Here is a 19,626-nt window from a genome sequence, read left to right on the forward strand (position 1 = left end):
AAAATTCAGTTCTCACCATTCTGATATTAATAACTGGTAGACAGCTGAAATGGATCTAGATTCACAATTCTAAGCCTTCGTCTTTTGTCCTGGCTGTTTAATAGTGGATCTTGTGATAAAAATCAAATTTTCAAAAGCGAAAAGGAACCCGTAAGCCTCCAGATATTCTCTTATTTCCCCTGACGAACGGAGCTCCGTTGACTACCCTGGCTCTTCGCTAGCGGGAAAGGAGGCCTTCGCCCTGCGTGGGGAAAAGGGGTGGCGATTCTCGCGAAGGAGCTCAGTTCGGATTGGTTGTCTTTTCCGCGGGCAAACGAAAGGAATACGCCCAGCTGCTAGGCGGGGCTTTCAAGTTAAGCGCGGAATTCTGCTTGGTGTAGTAGTCTCCTTCCAGCCGCTTCCACCGATCAAGCGGTATGTGTTCCGTGGTGCCCGATTATTCTCCTGGCTTTAAGAAGCCGCCGGAGATTTTGCGCTTGAAGAGGAAGAGGTTTCGGAGAAGCGAAACGGTCGCGCTCTCTGGAGAGTTTTCGTCCGCTGCAACCCTCAAGGATTCGCCTGCTCCCCCTCGACTCTGTCCGGGGAGTCGGCGGCGCAACCCCTTCACGAACCTAGGAAACACGCCTCGTCTTCTGCCGGAACCCAGTGGGGTTCAATCTTCTACTCAGAAACTTACAGACGTGGAGTGGTTAGTGGCGAGGAATGACGTATCCAGCAGACCCGAGGAGGAGGTAAATTGGTCTCTGCTGTCGCGTTGCCTTCGATGTGCATGAGACCGAACTGCATATAAATCAAGCGTGTTGGCGTGCCCAAGGAGTAGAAAACAATAGAGCGTTGTAAATGATTGTGTATAAGGGTGCGCCTGTGTGTTGAAATGAGTTTTAAATTTTAAGAAAAACGATAAAGCTTAAATTTAAGAAGGTGAGTGCAGCTCTCGGTCTTGTGGGCCTGTTTGAAATGCTAAAAAGATATGGACATTCCTACCACATAGTTAATAACAAAATAATCATTTATGAGAATGAAAATTACTGGGAATAGTGTCTCTCCATATTTGGCTCAGCTTGTTTATGAAGATGTTGTTAGTTCTTATAATGGTTTCTGTTTTTCTTTTCTTTTTTTGAAGAAAAGAAAAAGATGGCTGCTATTCAGCCAAAATCTTTTCCAAGACTTCAACATATTTCTTGACTGCTTGTTGCTTTAATCTTGTTGGTTGATCCTAAAAGAACACAACCTCTTCCACATGTCTATTGTTAATTTTAAGGCTGGGTGTTCTACCGGTTGTCATTAGTTTGATCTTCATTATATTTAATGTTAGTCCCATTTTTTTTCATTTTACTCCTTAACTTTTATTACTTTTATTAACTATTATTCTATTTTATCAGAGCTTCCACATCCATTGCATTTTATAATACGAGGAATCCTCACTGATAATAATTGGAACCAGGAACTCAGATGATTGTGGCAACTTATGATGGCAGTTCTAGCAGTTCCTGTTGGCATCATTAAGCAAATCCTGTGTGGTCAAAGCATCCCACAACCATGTAATTCCCATCTGCAATCTCTTGCCAGCTTTCCCATTAACTTTGCTTGTAGGAAGCTGGCAGAGAAGGTCACAAATGGTGGTCATATAATCAAGGGACTGTGATGACCCAGGGCCCCGAATGGAGGCAAAGCAATCAGTTGGCCAGAGCAATAGTCTTTTTAATCACTGCCAATGTTCACCCAACAGCCCCCACATATGCTGGCACCAGTTCAAACAAAACAGCCAGGGAAGTTTCCACTGTTCTTAAAGCAAGACAGATAAAAAGCAAATGTATAATCCTTTTAACTCCCAGCTTACCTGTGAACTGCATGCTGCAGACTGCAAGGAAAGATCAGCAGGAAGCAAACTGGTCAGGAATACAAAGTGTCCAGGTTACAAGAGCACACTATCTCAAGATTTCACATTTGTTCCCAGCAAATGCCCGACCCCACAGCGTCTCCTTAAATCCTACTCCCCAGGTGTGCCTTGTGGAGTGGGGCGGGATGCTCTCCTCCCAAGCAAGTGAGCCTGCCTCCATTGTTCCCTCCTCCTCTCTGCTCTCCTTGCTCTAGGACAGTGTTTCTCAACCTTGACAATTTTAAGGCATGTGGACTTCAACTCCCAGAATTCCACAGCCAGCATTGCTGGCTGTGGAATTCTGGGAGTTGAAGTCCACATGCTTTAAAATTGTCAAGGTTGAGAAACACTGCTCTAGGATCAGGTGGCGAGGGGCCTTGCTCCTCTCCTGAACTCTGCCTTCCCTGTTCCAAACCTGAAGGGCCCTGGCCTGCCTCAGCCTGCTCCTCCCCACAGTCCTCCGAAGCCACAGACACCCCCTCCTGGGCCTCAACAGAGAACTTCATGTCTTCCTCAGAGTCAGACTCAGATGGAGGCATGACAGGACTCTGCAATGTTTTAATTTTAAGTTGGTCACCAAGTGCCAGCAGTGAGATTATGTGACTTTGAGAATGCTGCAGTAGCTGCAACTACCATGTTTTCCCCAAAGTAATACACTGTCTTACTTTCTTTTGGGCTCTGAAGTAAGCAGTGTTTTACTTTTGGGGAGGGCTTACTTTTTGCCGGTACCGGCACCAGTAGGCCACGAACGTGCAGGGGTGGGGCAGGGCCTGTGCGTGGGGTGGAGAAGCAACACGGCGGTGCTAGCATGGTGGCAGACCAATTGCTTCCCTCCCCCTGCCAGACACCTGCCGAAGCTGTGCAGGGTAAGGTTGCCACACCTGCCCCCACCCAGATGCCCTCGCCTCCTCAAGCGTTTTTTTACTAACCTGCCTTTCAGCTGCATTTTGTTTCTCCGTTTCTCAGCCTTCGCCACATATTTGTGAGACCCAAAAAAAAGTTCAATCAGACTTTCTAACTTCTCACACGATCTCAAGAAATTAGAAAGTTTGATGGAACTCTTTTTTTTTAACCGATAGTCCCACAAACATGCAGTGAAGGCTGAGAAGCGAACAGAGAAACGGAATGCAACTGAAACACAGGTTAGTAAAAAAACTGCTTGGGGGAAAAGAGGGCATCTGGCCGGGATGGCGCGGCAACCTTACCCTGCATGGTGGCGGGAGGGTGGGGCGCGTGCCCTTCCTGTGCAAGTGCAGCCCCGGGGTAGCGGTGAACAGGGCATTGAGGTGGGGCCTGGCAGATCAACCAAAGCAGCAGGTAGAGTGCCGGAGGCTCGGTGAAGGAAGGTGCTGAAGTAGGTGGTCGGGCCATTGGCAAGAGCAACACGGCTGAGTGGAAAATGGCCTCAAAATAAGTGGGGCAGATAAGGAAAGAAATCCTCGGTCCGCCCAGAAATTGCCTTTCTTTCCTTACCTGACTCCCAGCCCCGTACCATTTCTCCTTCGCAATCTGCCGCTGCCACGTTTAAGAAAACGAAGGAAGTTTTTTTTGGGGGGGGGGAAAGATCAATCAATTCCAACTTCGCGAGTTGCATTGGGTGTGACGTGCAAGGCAGCAAACGGCTGCAGCCGGCGGCAAACAGCCACATCATGCCAAAGCCGGCTGTTTGCCACCTCACACATCGCACCCAATGCCACTGCCATGAGGCTATGGAACAAGCCGGGGGGAGGTATACTGGATCCCCCCCTCCCCCATCGGCTTCACCTCATCGCAGAGGCCATCTGTGCAGGCCCTTAAGTAGGGCTTACTTTCAGGGGAGGGATTATATTAGGCCTGGCCCGCCCCCCAAAAAAAATCAGCTGGGGCTTACTTTTGGGGGTGGGTTTACCTTTGGGGAAAGGAGTACCCTTGTTCAGTGCCATTGTAACTTTGAACAAATGTATTAAATAAATGTATGGGCAAGGATAACAGTACCTGAGAGTGTCATCAGATAGCACAGGTTATTGATATTTCTTCGTCCAACTTCAAAAACACACTCCTCATTCTCCAATCTATCTTCCTTTAATATATATTCAGCATATAGATTGAATACATAATGGGAGAGTATATAGCCATGTCCCATTTCTTTCCCAAGCTGGAGCAAGCCTTCCAATCTGCTGACCATTGTGTTATTCTCCATGTTTACTGTCAAAGCTTGGTTGGAATCTTGATCAAATCGCCTTCAGTTGCTTGCCTGTCTATTTCAGTAGGTATTCTATCAGTTCTTGTAGCCTTCTGACGTGGTAATGAATGGAGTGCTGATCTAACTTCATCTAATAATAGAGATTATAAGTAGGAAATATCTTCTAAGGTATCTTGAATGTTGACAGTTCTACTGTACAATGTTTTAATATACATTTCTCATTTGGTCTGATCTCGTTTGAATTGATAACTATCTGTCCATTGGAGTCTTTTAGCCTACCAATTCAAGATTGGAACTACTGAATTCAGAGATCTTTTAAAAAACTGTCCTTGTTTCTCCACATCTGTTTCCCTCTTCAGTATCTGTACAGAAGTTGTAATACTGCTTCTTGTATCTTCTAGCACACAGGTGTCAAACTCGCCACGTCATGTGACATGTCATGAAGTATCGCGACTCTTTGCGTTGCCGGCAATGGGGTGGGCGCGGCTTCAGTATGATGAAACCGGCCTGTGGGCCAGCAGTTTGACACCCCTGTTCTAACAGCTCTCCAAAACTCCTTAAGGTCCTTTCTGAGATTTTTGTTTTTCGTGACTTTGGCTTCTCTTTGAGGCAATTTCCGCAGTTTGTTCTGAAACCAGTTTATTTTATTCTCTTTATTTTTGTCAGTCTCTTCGCATTCAGCTTTAATGACTTCTTTAATTTCACTACACAGCTCATCTGGAATTTTCTGTCCGTCAGGTTCAGGACTTCAAAGGAATTTCTGGTGTTGTGGGTGAAAATGGTGGATGTATGTTCAAGACTGACTAGAAACTGACTTGATTTTTTTTCTTTGTTAACTTTGAACTTGCATATGACAAGTTCATGATTTGTTCCACAGTCAGCACCTCTCCAATTCTTTGATGTTATAATTGAGCTCCTCCACCTCCTTTTAGCAATAATATAATCAATGAGATTTCTACATACTCCGTCTAGTAATGTCCATGTATAGGGGTCAATTTAGTTGTTTGAAGACAGAATTCTAGGAAGAATTCACTAGAGTGGCAGAAAATGATAAGCCAATCTCCTGCTTCATTTTGGTTTCCAAAGCTAATATAACTACATTTTCTTCTTTAGTGTTTCCAGTTTTGACATTTCAGTCAGAAGCAGCACATTTTGCTTGCATGTTCTGATGATTTCAAATCAAACCTGATCATAAAAATCATCTACCTCCTCTTCTGGATTGTTGGTTGGATCATAAACATGAATGATCATCATCTTAAAGTTGTTCTCACACATATTTGATAATTGATTGCATTGCAGTGAAGTAGTGTTCCTGTTGCCCCCTCCTTAACTATAAAAACAATGCTATTCTTTGTTTTTTATGTCCTGACTAATAAATGTGATCTTCTGACTGAAAAGTCCAATCCCAATCCCATCTTGATTTTCTGATGCCTAAGATTTCATTTTGTAGTCATTTCATTTTTCACTTTGCTGAGTTTTCCCATGTTCCTGCTTCTTATATTCAACATTCTACCATAATTCTGCCTTTGCACATTCAGATTTTCTTTTCCTGTATGGCAACATTAGCAACTGGATGTGGCTAGATTAAGCCTGTGGGACATCTTAAACACCATTTGTACTCTGAAAAATCCTCAGCTTTCTCAGTAGTATGTTGAGTGCCATTCATTCCAAGGGATCCATCACCAGGCAGTATATCACCAATCATGTTATATTTTCTATCCATGTGGTTTTCTTGGTTAAAATGCAGAGGTGGTTTATCATTGCCTTCTCTCACACAGATGCCTTTGCCATTGTCACTATGGTGATCACCTGCTTCCAATATCTTCTTGTACTTTTTTGCTACAGGGCAGGAATCTGAAGCTTGATGTTCTTATGAAGTTTAATACAGGCAATGGTAATAGGTTACAAACTGCAATATATGGTTTGATTTTTTTTCTTTTAGTTTTTAAAAGGTTGTGGCAAAGATGGGTTCACATGTAAAGAAGAGCTTTCTAAAATAGCAACTGCTGAAACACTGATCAAAGTAAGTATCATTTTTAATTTTAGAATTTTTAAATATAAAAACACTTAAAATTCGAGAGTGCAGGGTTGTTTACTCTGGGTATTTGCATATCCCCATGTGCTGCTTTGCATATAGACTGCACACAGTCTCTCTTCATATAAATAGACCTCTTGCAACCATGCATGTTTTCTTACAGTCAGACATAAAACTTTTTTTTGGTTACTCTGTAATTTTAATTGTATCTTACTTTTTAAAAGTAACTTAACAACCAAGCTCAGAGAGCACTAAGGACCCCTCATATAACTTAATGTCCATTTTTCTTTAAAGAAGTACTGTATACTCACCACACTTACCACAGCACTAAAGTGCGCTTCTTTTATAAACTTCAGAATTTTTTCCTTGTGCAGTTAGATCTAGATTTATAAATCAGTATTACCCATGTCTAGTATAAATCCAGAACCAAAATGATAACGCTTAATGTTGGCAAAAGTAGGATGACGTCTTTGTACATCTAACTGATGGCATTTTATTGATTTCATTGCTTACTTATACTTTGTTCAATTTTTTTAAGGACTCTTGTTTGGCCATTTCCAATACTGATGTTCTTTCTTCGCCAAGTTTTGAATTTCCTGCAGATTGGAGTATTAAAACTCGTCTTCTAGTCACTTCTTCTCAATCATTTGCATGGGCAGATCACTTAAAAGCTCAAGAAGAATCCCAAGGATATATCCAGCATTGTAGAGCAACATTAATAAACTTACCTCAAAGTATACAGGTAGGTTATGCTGCTTAATGCTGTTGGATTAATGAACTGGAATCTGCAGTCGATGCAAGAGTCAGTTCAAATTGCAACTGGTGAACTTATTTTGGATTGTTATATTTAGTTCTTTAAATACTTTAAAATCTGAATGGCCAGTCATATCTTTCTAATTCACCTCTGTTGCCTATTTCTCAATGTTTACAGCTATCTAGTGAACAAAACAATAAAATCTCAATTGTTTAATGTTGTTGAACAAATTTCTCAGTATTCTATGAATCTAAGGGGGATGTCTTAAGGGTCCTTATTGAGTTATCTGTGACATTCAGGGTGTTACATCATGCAGAAATATGCCTGTGTTTCAACGAATGGTGCCAGTTCCCGGAATCACTAATATCTTTTTCTTAGACAGTTATGAATATCACTTATGGAGGATTCAAATCATGCTAACAGCAGGCAGATTTATAAATTCTTGGAAAAAATAAGTATTGGGGAACTATTTTAATTTGGATAGGCTAGGGTATGGGAGTAAATAAACCTTACTTGCCGTGATAAACTGTTTTAGGAAAGGGATGATCCTCCTAATTTCTCAGTAATTTTGGTAAAGTGTTGTATTCTTTGTTGATTCAGACAACACTGCTCTTGCCTGCTCAGCAATTCTCAAAATGACTAATGCTCAGCTCTGTAGCAATGAAATTATAGAATTCTTCAAGACTCCAACCTATCTTTAGTTCTTTTTAACATCTACAGTATATGTAGTTATTTGCATATAGATACGGAGCCAACATGTCACATCAGTAGCTTGTTGACAACCAGATCTGTTTCTCTGTATCATCTGAGTCATAAAAGTATCATCTGAGTATTTGGACACAAATGAATCCTGACAAGATACTGCATTATGTTTACCTGGGATTTAGAGAGATTACCTATTTTGGATGAAGCTGCATACTCTCTGAAAACTTAAGCACACAATATATCACTGGTCTAGAAGCCATTTTTTTAGTGGTCTCAGAAATTGATTCTTTGATAAAGCATTTCTTCACTATGTATTTTTTGGACAGTACAGCTTATAGTAATACTGTTAACTTCACAGTCATCATGTGTAACACGTACGTTAGCCCAGAAGATGCTGCCCATGTAGAATATTGCATCTTCACTAATAACTTACTTTGAGTAGATTGCACTGCTTGGAAAGAACTGTACTAAGTGATAGTTTGTTGCCAAATGAAATTCAAAATTATTTTATAAGCATATACAATCTACAATAGCGTAGATCCTTAATACCTGTAACCTCATGGTTACAACAAACTAAATAGTAGTTTCTATATATTAAATAAATTATTTCCCAAAGTTAGTTTTGCTAATATAAGGTATGTCATATTTTCATGTGTCTTAAAAGGCACACAAATACTTCTATATAACTGTAAGTATGAATAATTGCTGCCTTTATATTTTCTTTTAGAAAATAGCTATTGTTAACTTCTCCCAATATGTTTTGGTACAGTGTAAGATATTTTATCTTTGATATAAAATCTGCTTCTAAGAAATGTTCTGAATCATTATCACAAAAACCACATAAAGGTTAAACTTTATAAAAACGGCATATTCTGTTTTCTGGTAGACTAGCTGTATATTTTTTAAAAAATTCTGTTCCCCTTTACAAGAAAAATGGCAAAGCTTCCAAATTATTTTATTATGTCCCCTTATCAGGACAATTGGCATTTAAATGCAAACAAGCTATTTAAATAAATCCTAATCTGTATAAGTAAATTGAAACCAAGGTAGAGTTGTTTGCAGATTATGGCAAGGTGCAAAAATATTAAATATGTTAACTTTGTTTTATATATTATAAACATTTGTGGACTTAAAATGGAATACTAGAAATTGCTTTTTGATCCCTTGAAAAAATGGAAATATATCATAATGCTGCTATTCTCTGTGTTTTATTACATGAATTTTTCTAAAAATCCTTTTCCAATTATCTTCTTTACACTTTTCTCCAAAACTACAGTATGAATGAAAGTGCATCCACAGTGATCTTGGACGGCATCTTTATCCAATATAGTTCATGGACAGGAGGATGTATTATGCAAATTGAATCTAGTGTTATAGCAAGTTGTTTTTAAATCAAAGCAACATTACAAATAAGCCATAGTACATAAATGCACTAGAATACTAACCTTATCCTCCTCCTCTTAAAACATGTTCAACTTATAAACCCTTTGGATATTTTTTTTGATAACTGGGCATTAATCCAATTGCAATTCATTTCCAGTTGTGATCCAAATTTGTATTAAAATCAGGTACTGTTGAATAGACATTTCACATACTGTATTTATTTGCTTACCATATTTTCTACAAGATTCACTTATGGCTTGCAGGTCTATCTCCGTCTTTGATGGTTTTTGAATGGCTGAAAATAACTTAAAAATAGCCTTTTAAAAATGTAAATGTAAGTTCTGTACTTCGATATTTAGGAGCCAAAACTTTCCACAGAACTGCGATGTGCTTTCCAGCAAAATCTAGTGTATTGGCTTCACCCCTTCTTCCCATGGCTACCACTTTTTCCTCGAATTGGAGCGGACAGAAAAATGGTTGGAAAAAATCATCCGTGTGCCTTTAATGAAGAACTCCAACAAATGTTCATGAGTGATTGGTAAGTTGAAGTTCTTGGAAATATAAAAAGCTAAGCATAAGTTCCTTTTCTCTGAAGAGTATTTTCAGTAAGGATCTTTTTTTCTAACCAAAATCTGCTTGTGTTCAGGCACTTAGAGCAGTTCTGTGAGAGGAAAGAAGTATTTATTTTCATAGTTGCTATGCTTTTATACCTCTAAAAAAGCAGATCGTTACTAACATGGCTTTCTGTAAAAGGTAATTCTGTGAGTCTGTGCACACTTGCAGAATATATTACCGTAACACATTCTATATGTGGCTGTCCTTGAAGAGCACTTTGGTGCAAAATGTGGCTGTGTGGTCAGCTATATGCCCATCTAGATCAGCAGATGTTGCTTTGTGAGCTACATTGGTTGCAAGTTTGCTTCTGGGTTCAACTCAGAGTGCTAGTAATGACCTACAAATTCTTACATGGCATGGGACTGGATTATTTGAGGGTCTACCTCTCCCCAATCACATCTACCCATTCCATCAGATCCAATAGGAAGGGCATGTGACAGTTCCTGTCCAGAAAGAAATTATTATTATGAAATTTATTGGCTGCCAATCTCATTTCAAAGCTACTCCGGGCTGCTTACAACATAAAGACATTAAAATCATCATATATAAATATACCCAATAAAATTACAATAGAAAAAGAATTAAATCACGGACACAAGATGAAGAAAGGGGCAGCCAGAGGCACAGGGGAGAGGTGGGATTAGCTCTTAATTAACAAGCTCCAGTTTGAAGCTCCCCCAAGTGTCATCTGACGGGACCCAGAAGGAGAGTCTTTTCTGCCACGGCACCCACCCTTCGGAACATTATTCTCCCTGCGGTCAGATTGGCTCTAACCTTGCTGGCCTCCCAGAAGGGCCTGGAAACATTGCATTGCCATCTGGCATGAGGATCTGGTAACAGGTATAGAGCCCACAAAATGGCTTTATTACTAAAGAAATTGAGTGCACTCTCCCAGAGATTGTTTTTTTTTTTAATTGTTTGTAATGTTTTTGTTGTTTTGTTACTTTGTTATTTTGTTACGTTATTTTGAATTTTTATCTTTACATGGTGTTCGGAGTCAAATATATGAGCTGGGCCGCTATATTGCATTTACCAAATAAATAACATTGGATGACTGATTAATAGATCAGGTGTCATTAGGTTAGTGCAGGGGTAGGCAACCTTGGCTCTTTTATGACTCATGGACTTCAATTCCCAGAATTCCTGAGCCAACATGGCTGGCTCAGGAATTCTGGGAGTTGAAGTCCACGAGTCATAAAAGAGCCAAGGTTGCCTACCCCTGGGTTAGTGTTAACTCCTAGCAATTACATAGAGTGAATCTTTTCAGGACTATTTGTCTCAACTTGGCGCTTCAGGTCCTCCAACAGGATATTCATATCTGCCCTGTAAGATAATCCATCCACCTTGCTGCCAGCCATTCTCTTCACCTCATTCCTTTCATCTTCTCCAACATTACAGACTTTTCAAAGAAGCTGGATCTTCACATAATGTATCCAAAATACAATAATTTGAGCATGTCATTTATGCCTCAAGTAAAAACAGACTGATTTGTTCTGAGATCCATTCATTTGTTTTCTTCCCTGTACATGGTATTCTCAAGAGTTTTCTCAAACACCAAAACTCAGTCCAACTTTTGCTTCCATTGAATGTCATAAGAAAAACCATTGCCTTATTCAAATAGAGGTATGTTATGGTATCTGAATTTATTTTCCAAGGCTTTCATTGTTGATCTATCAAATCCTAGGATGTGATATATTTCTTGATTTATGACTCCTTTATTATTAATAGCTGATTCTAAAAGGCACAAGCTTTCCAACACTTCAGTGTGTTATTGTCAGCTCTAAGACAGAATGCTGTACTTTTTGTCATTAATTGAATTGTCTAAATTTAATTGCAGTCTCATTTTTTTTACTATACTCCTTAACTTTAATTACCAAGAACTAGATCATTTGCATTTTTAGCTATCACAGTACTGTCATCAGCGTAGTGCAGGTTATTTAATATTTTCTTCTCCAGTTTTAAAACCATGTCTATCTTTTAGCATTCTAGACTCCTGCAATATATTCTGCATATAGGCTGAAAAGAAAGTATATAATCTTTTCTCACTCCTTTGTCAATCTGGAGTCAATCTGTCTTAGCATGTTCCATCTAGATAGTGGTTTTTGGTCCCGTATATTGGTGTTTTATATGAGGACAATGAAATGTTCTAGGTTTTCCTAGGGACATTCCACAGCTTGACATGGTCAACAGAGTTAAAGACCTTTCTATAGTCTTTGAAGCATATGTTGACTTTTGGGAGGGGGTATTTTTTGGTTTTTCTCAATTATCCAGTATGCATCAGCAGTTTTATCTAGGGCTCTAATTTGTGTTGAATGATCCTAAGTATTTTACTAATGCATCCTTTACATCTTTTTTCTTTGAAATTAATCTGTAATCTCTTCCAATCTATTGATCACCATATTCTTCAGATTTGCTAGCAAAGTTGATTAGAATTTTTATTGATTTTTCTTCTCTTCCTTGACATTTTTGTCTATTGTACATATTCCATCAGTTCTGTAGCCTTCTTGGTAATTACAAGAATGTGCTTCTAATTTCATCTTCTAAAAATACAGGTTATTATAAATAGGGAATATCTACTAAGATATCTTGGATGTTGACTTCTGTGCTGTTCAGAATTTCATGTCCTTTGATTTGCTTTTAGAGTGCCTTAAAGTTCTTTATTTTTGCTTTTTAGAAACTAATTTGCCTGCCTATATGGTAACAACTACGACTGTTGTCGACTTAGTATTCTTAGAAACACTCCAGCAATGTATGAATTTCATTTTTCAGGCTTAACAATTGCTATGTTTGAAACTGAAATGTGGAAAGCACCTAGATTGGAGAAGGCTTCAGTAAACAATGTAGATTAAAATCAAATGGATGATCTTTTCACACTGATGCCTATGCGAAGATAGTACTTAGACTTATATATTGTTTCACAGTGCTTTACAACTCTCTCTAGGGCAGTTTACAGAGTCAGCATATTGTCCCCAGCAATCTGGGTCCTCGTTTTACCGACCTCGGAAGGATGGAAGGCTGAGTCAACCTTGAGCTGCTGGCAGTCAGCAGAATTAGCCTCAATACTGCATTCTAACTGCTGCGCCATAATCAGTTTCTCTTTATGTAGCCATTAGATTACATTCGGCCTTTCTTTATTAGCGAAGAACAATTTAAGTTAATTACGTTATTTTTCAAATACCTATAAAACAGCTACTTAATTTTCCCCTGATGAAAATAAACTGTTTTAATTTACGCAATAACTATCACATTGTTCTGTAGATTACCACACATAGGATTTCATTTTTGCCTATTTTCACAACGGTGAAGATAGATCAAGAAAGAGGGAAACAATAAATGGGCTATATAGAAAACAAAAGAAGACAAAATTAGCAAGTGAATCAATTCTTATTTTCTTCTAGCTTATTTGAATGATGTAAAAAAGAACTGATACATAGGTATTTTTTAAAAAAAATGTTCCATATAACTGAAAAGAACCCAGAATAACATACAAAGTAACAGGAAAACTAGATAAAAACTGATTATTTGAATGAAATAAAGGAAGAATAACACTGCAATTATGAATTCACATGAAATAATAGTCAGATTTGCACTGTTGCTTAGGAATACATCAATGCAGCAGCTTAAAACAACCGGTTTAGGTTGTTTCCTTGTTCTATACCAGGAAGTTGATCGTTCTCTGTTTCTTTAATTTGCAGGTCCCTCAGTTTTACCTCTCTTTATAACCTGTTGAGAGCCAAGCTGTGTCCCTATTTCTATGTTTGCACTTATCAGTTCACTGTACTGTTCCGTGCAGCAGGACTTGCTGGAAGTGATACGATCACTGCATTAATTTCTCCCACAACCAGAGGATTAAGGGAAGCCATGAAAAATGAAGGTAAAGAAATTATGAACAGTGTAAAAATTCTCTTTGTCCCCAACCAAGAAAAATTATTATTATTTTCTTTTTTATAGGTATTGAATTTGATTTACCATTCCAAGGAATTAGACAAAAAAAATTCAATGCTGCAGCTTCTCCTTTAGAAACAGAAGATGAAAAAGATACTGAAATAATGGGCAACGAAATTGAAGAGTATGTGATCTAGTGCTTACGGTGACTTAATGTGCATTTCTCTTAGAACTATTAGCTCTTGTTCAAAAATTGGTCATTTATAAGTATTTTTACTATGTTTTGCTACTCAGAGAATTGGGAGTGAATGGTGGCGATGGCAGTGATGATGATGATGATGATGGAATTTTATGGCTGGTGGAAATGGGAGTTGAAGACAAAATTAAAAAACCAGACACAATTTTTACCAAATTGTATCCTTTAAGAGTTAAAACATTTTCCTTTAATCAATGGCCAATAGTTGTTTCCCTAAAATATGCATTATACTGTATTATATGCAGTCTAGGACTCTAAGTGATGTTAGTATCTGTATATAGAAGTACTGTAGTGGCTGCTGCTCAGATAATCAAAATAGCAGTGATCATTTTTCAGTTTCTTCAGATGGGTGGCTTCAGTTTATCTGGATTCTTTTTGTTATTGTTTTTTAGGAAATTTCCGTCCCCCACCCTTTCCCTTAGAACCTGAGGTTCTGTGTCATAGTTGTCCCATTTTTTCTTTCTTTCTTTCTGGTTTTCTCTATTTCTGGGAATTCATGACATTATTTTGTTAGTTTTTCAATAGTAAATTATTTTTCTGGAAAGTTTTGAACTTTGTATACTTTATTAGGGGCACTCCATATCATGGACTAAACACTTCTTTTTGTTTTCAATTCAAATGAATAAGACAGGGCCAGTTGTACATGGCAAGCAGTAATCTTTTTTTCAGGTGGAAGTATGTGAGTACATAAGTCTGTAACCAAATCCCCAAAAAATATGGTGGAAATCTGCTGAATATATTCAGGAAAAATAACATGATTAAGATGCTGGGCAAGAAAGCAGGAGAGTGTAAGTTCTAGCCCCTGTAGGCATGAAAGCCAGATGGAGGACTTTGAGCCTGTCGCTCTCTCAGGCCAACCCACCTCACGGGATTGCTTGGGGGGAAGGCGGGGGGGGGGGAACTAGGAGATAGACAGGCAGATAGAAGATTTAAAATTAAAAAAAAAAGCTACACTTATTTGTTCTCTTGGGCTTAGCAGAACTTATTCCTAAACAAGCATACTGATGAATCGACAGAATAAAAATGATTTTATGGCATTCTTTATCATGAATTAGTAATTCAAATTCAGATTACCTGAATTTGCAGGTTTCTCTGCAAATGTAATTGCTATGTATTTGCAATTGGTATCATGATTATTTAATCAAACTTATTGGAGTCTTAAGTATATACAGAGAGATCCTCAAAAAAAAGAGACTAACATTGATGCATTTTATATTTCCCACTTGTTTCATTTTGTTATTTAATTGCATTTCCTTTCTTTTTAATCTCTTTCCCATTTTTGTTTTGCGAAGAATGGGGAAAATGTGTTTGTTAAATAATCCTGGACTCACTGAGGAGAAAAAAATCTTAATATGGCAGGAAAGCATATTTTTGTTACTGTGATAGAGAGAAGCTCCCAACTATAAATATATATTAAATAGTATATTTAAATATTGCAACTATTTCTATGTAATACTTTTAGTCTGTAGTAATATTTGGAATTCTCCTATACAATAGCAAACTTTGGTTTTATTATCTTCGCAAGCCTCCTTCCACTACAGATTTGCAAGGATAATAAAAAGCATATGTAAAGAACATTTATTTGTCTTATTATTATAATGCAACTCTTTTCCCACAGATAACTTCATATTAATCTACCATTACTATATATGTGTGTATGTACTGTGTATGTGTATGCATCTTCCTTAACTGTCTATGTAGTTGCAAAGAAAAAACTGAGATGAAATTGGATCACAGGCCTGAATCTGTAGTGTTAGTAAAAGGGACAAATACATTCACTTTGCTGAACTTCTTGATGAATTGTAAAAGTTTGGTGGCTTCTGCAGGTCCTCAGGCTGGAATCCCTCCAACATTGCTGTCCCCAGTTGCTTTTAGAGGCGCAACAATGCAGACACTCAAGGTAATAAATTATGAGCTTATTGTTGTTGTTATTTGTTCACTTTAATCTATCGTAAGTACTTTGATATAATATACACCGTCCAATTTCAGAGAAGAAAAATAAGATGGGTAAGTGATACATCTATCACTCACCAGAAGCTTCTGAATGAACATTTATTCTGGCAGAAATAAGGGATAAAGCTGATTCTCACCAATTAATACCTCTGCTATCCCATTCACTATCTGAAAATCTATTTAGATTAGTTGGGAGACCTTTCAGAATTATGCAAGAGGGAGCAGAAGGGACTAAAGGGGAAAATAGGGAAATACTGGTTTTCTTCAAACTGTTTTGTAAAATGCCCTCTTTGAGAGCTCCAGCATAGGAAAACACAGGGTCCAAATAAATATAACACTTAGAAAATGTACATTATATTAATATTGCTCCTGATTGCTAATATAATATACATTTTTCTCTGTTCAACTCAAGACTATCTCCTTTCCAGTTCTTAATTCAAGGTAAGAAATTAATTTATACATGTGTCTTCATTTAACAACCATTCATTGATCAATTGTTTGAAAGTATGACAGCGCTGACCAAGTTGAATTTACAAGCAGTTCTCAAAGTTGTAGCCCTTGCAGCACCACTTACAGTCACATGGTTGCAATTTGGGTGCTTGGCAATCAGCCTTCATAATATGGTAGCGTCCCGCAGTCACATAATCGCCATATGCAGCTTTCCCTGCTGGCTTCCCACAAAGTCAATAGGAAAGCTGGTAGGAAGTTGCAAGCTTCTGGCAATGTCCAGGGTGGTCTTCTTTTTCCAGGTGTCCTTGTTTTTCATTGTCAACCTGCTGATGGTCCAAATGAAGTAGCAGATGAGAAAAGGCAGTGGAGAGGGAGATCAGGCCTGGGGGCATCACCATCCACTGTTGTTTCCTTACATGCTACCATCCCAAGACCTTGCCTGAATGAAGCTTGTGGTTTTGGGAAAGTGCCTTAGAATGGTTCTGACAGGTGCAGAAGGCTTTCAAGGTCTGTGTCAGTCTGGAAGTACTGCATGAAGAGCTGCCTTGACACCTGCCATCCATCTATGTGATCAGGCTTAGGAAGAACTGGTGGGCAGTCTCCTGGCCTGCTCTTGGGCCCATCTGGATTGGGATTCATGCCCCTTGCCTCCCCCACTCGGGGGTCACAGGATGCATGGGGGAATGGGCCACCTGCAGCTCAATGAGCAGAGTGGAAGACAAGTACAAGTGTGCCTACCTGTAGCCCTGGTTTGCTCTCCCCCTCCAAAATGTAGTCCATGTTCCTCAAGTCCTTGGGGCTTCTCAGGGAGTTGATGAGAGGTTTGCTCCAAAGAGGGGCTTCCTGTTCTGTGGAATTTGGGCAGCCAGCTAAGCCCGTAACATTCTTGTTCAATGATGACAATTGGAATTGCCAAAACTGCCATCATAAGTCGGTGCAGTCATGTGAGTTTTCACTTTATGACCAGGTCTGTTAGCAACTGAATTGTCAGCCCCAATTACTGTCGTTAAGCAAGGGTCACCTTTATTTTAGAAATGGCAACTTGTCCTCTGCTCACTTGGCAATTTGTTTCAAATAGTTGCTGAAATACCTAAAATTTATACAAGATTGCAAGGGTTTTTAGAATTTAAAAGGAACTTTGTGTTTTCTAGCACTAATTTGGAAGACGCAGACCTGAAATGTAGATTTATTTTTCACATTTTTGAACCACCCATCTCCCTCGAAGGATTTTTTTAGTTGCTTGGTGACTTGACTTTTATTTATTTTAGTTTCCTACTATTGCTCATCCAAGTTACTCTAATTGGTATGCTCAGATGTAGACCACTGCTATTTTTGGTGTGAATATTAATTTTGCCTGGCTTAGTCACCCATTTTTGAGCACATTTTTACCAACAAGTCTCAAATATCAGTTGTCCATGGTAAATAACACTCCTTTGGTAATAGGAGCAAATATAAATTGCAATTAAGGATTTTTTTCTTCCTCTTTCCTAGGCCCGAAGCATAAATGTGAGAACACAAGCCCATTCGCATTATAAAGATCTATTTAGCTTGGAGATTGTGGGCCCTATTATGCCCCATTGTGTCCATTCTTTGTCAATGCTACTGAAATCTGCTCAAAGGGGAACTTTCTCTGCTGTATGTTATACTCATGAACCAACAGCTGTGTTCAACACAGGTATCAGCGACAAGCAGCATATGAAGGTAAATACTTGCATTTATCCTAGTTGGGGAGGGACCACTTACATAAATGACGTGCTAATAAGTTTTTCTCATGTGGTTGTAACAGCCACAACTTAAGATTTATTCACTACAGGCAGAGAAACAAACTATATTGTTAGCACACCAAAAACAGGATTAAAATGAGGCCATTACTTTGTATTTTGGCTGGCTGTAATTAAAGGCCATTTTTCATCTAGAATGATGAAGCACATTTATGTAACCTGTTCATAAATCATCATATAAGAACAATATGGTTAAATTTTGTATTTTTTCCCACGGATTTGTACATTTTCAACATAAAGGCACAGATTGGGAATTGCCTTATTTCTCATTGTACTACAGTATAAGCTTTTCTGATATCCGACCTTTGAATAGGCTGCTTTTGTTTATCCCACTGTTAACTATTTTTGTTTATCCCATTTTTCACAGGAATCTTGTATCAATGGACTTTCCAATTGTGGATTGCATCCTAATACTTTAAATCAACTTACCCTTAATTCAACACTAGGAAAATCTTCAATACGACTTTTAGAAATGAGTGATTATCTCTATACATGGAAAACCTAAGCAAGTAAATGATAATTTAAAATGGCTTAAAATGGAGCCTTGTACTCAATAAGAATAATTTTATTCATTAATAGACTTTTTTGTATATAATGCTTATGTAACTGCTCTTGTTACTTTTCTTAAACTTGTAAATCTGAAATATACATTTTAAATTAAACTTTAAGAATCTGACATTTGTAATTGTATGGATCGAAGGAAGAGAGTTGGGTGAGGAAAAAATGTTGCAATACTCCCTTCTACCGTCCATGGCGTTTTCCTTTATTATATATGTCACACTTCTTAATACAAATGCTGAGGCCTTCAAAGCATCTATACTGCATTATACTTATTGTTTTAACCAGGAAGTGACTACCATTAGTAGCTGTGGTGGACTTGAAAGGCACCACAGCTTGCAGCAGCATTTCAGAAATGAGACAAAGATGGTAAAAATCATAATTTCATATTTTAGGCAGTACTGCCAAAAATCTCTGGGATAGAAAGGCTTTTTTAAAAAAATAATTTTAGTTGTTACATGTTCTTGCAATAACTTGAATGAGCTGTGAACAAAACACAGAATTTGTTCTGTACACTAGAATGAATGGGCAAATAAGCAAGGCACATTATGAATATGGATTGAAATTAAAGTATTCCTAATATTTGCAGTTCAGATGTAGACTGAACTGGATCCTTTATTTTATGTACGGCCATGGTCCTACCTATGGAAAAATTCAGGTTCTCAACTACCATAGCAAAAAACTGTACAATGATTCTGTTAGTAGTTAACTGTTGCTTAGTAACTCAGAATTACTTGGGGAGATGAAGCATCTAAACTAATCTTCAAATGTTGCTACTTTGATAGACATATAGTAATAAATATAGTAATGATTTCAGCTTCTGCCATGTAACATCAACCTTTAATTAAAGGCCAACTAGAAAATAGTTCCAACTTGCTCTCAGCCTGAATACATCAATAATATGATTCTTTAGGTTTAAAAAATCCTATTACCGTATATGCTGGTGTATAAGGCGACTTCTGCAAGCGCTAAAGTCGGCGCCAAAGACGGAGGTCGTCTTATACGCCGAGTCGTCTTATACGCCGGAAATACTGGTAGTTTCCGGCATATAAGACGACGTTCTAGGAATGCAGCCCAGCGACAAAGACGGGGGTTGTCTTATACGCCGGGTCGCCTTGTACGCCGGCATATACGGTAAATTATAAAGCCTAAATTATTTAGTTTTTATAGTTCAGCTTATAACAAAACTG

At 38.3% G+C, this 19,626-nt stretch overlaps 1 protein-coding gene across 1 annotated transcript; it reads left to right on the forward strand.

Moving 5' to 3' along the window:
• Positions 1–372: 372 nt before the first annotated feature.
• DONSON (DNA replication fork stabilization factor DONSON) lies at positions 373–19,504 on the forward strand. The gene is made up of 10 exons (XM_039318907.1): positions 373–731; positions 6,004–6,084; positions 6,635–6,838; positions 9,298–9,476; positions 13,249–13,427; positions 13,505–13,622; positions 13,733–13,852; positions 15,396–15,594; positions 17,589–17,798; positions 18,246–19,504. Exons 1-10 carry the CDS (start codon positions 417–419, stop codon positions 18,381–18,383), a joined length of 1,743 nt encoding a protein of 580 aa, XP_039174841.1. The 5' UTR covers positions 373–416; the 3' UTR covers positions 18,384–19,504.
• Positions 19,505–19,626: the final 122 nt, after the last annotated feature.

This window comes from Crotalus tigris, unplaced genomic scaffold (assembly GCF_016545835.1).
Source record: "Crotalus tigris isolate CLP2741 ecotype Arizona unplaced genomic scaffold, ASM1654583v1 scf7180000017601.7605149639:7615979, whole genome shotgun sequence".
Classification (NCBI taxonomy): domain Eukaryota; kingdom Metazoa; phylum Chordata; class Lepidosauria; order Squamata; family Viperidae; genus Crotalus; species Crotalus tigris.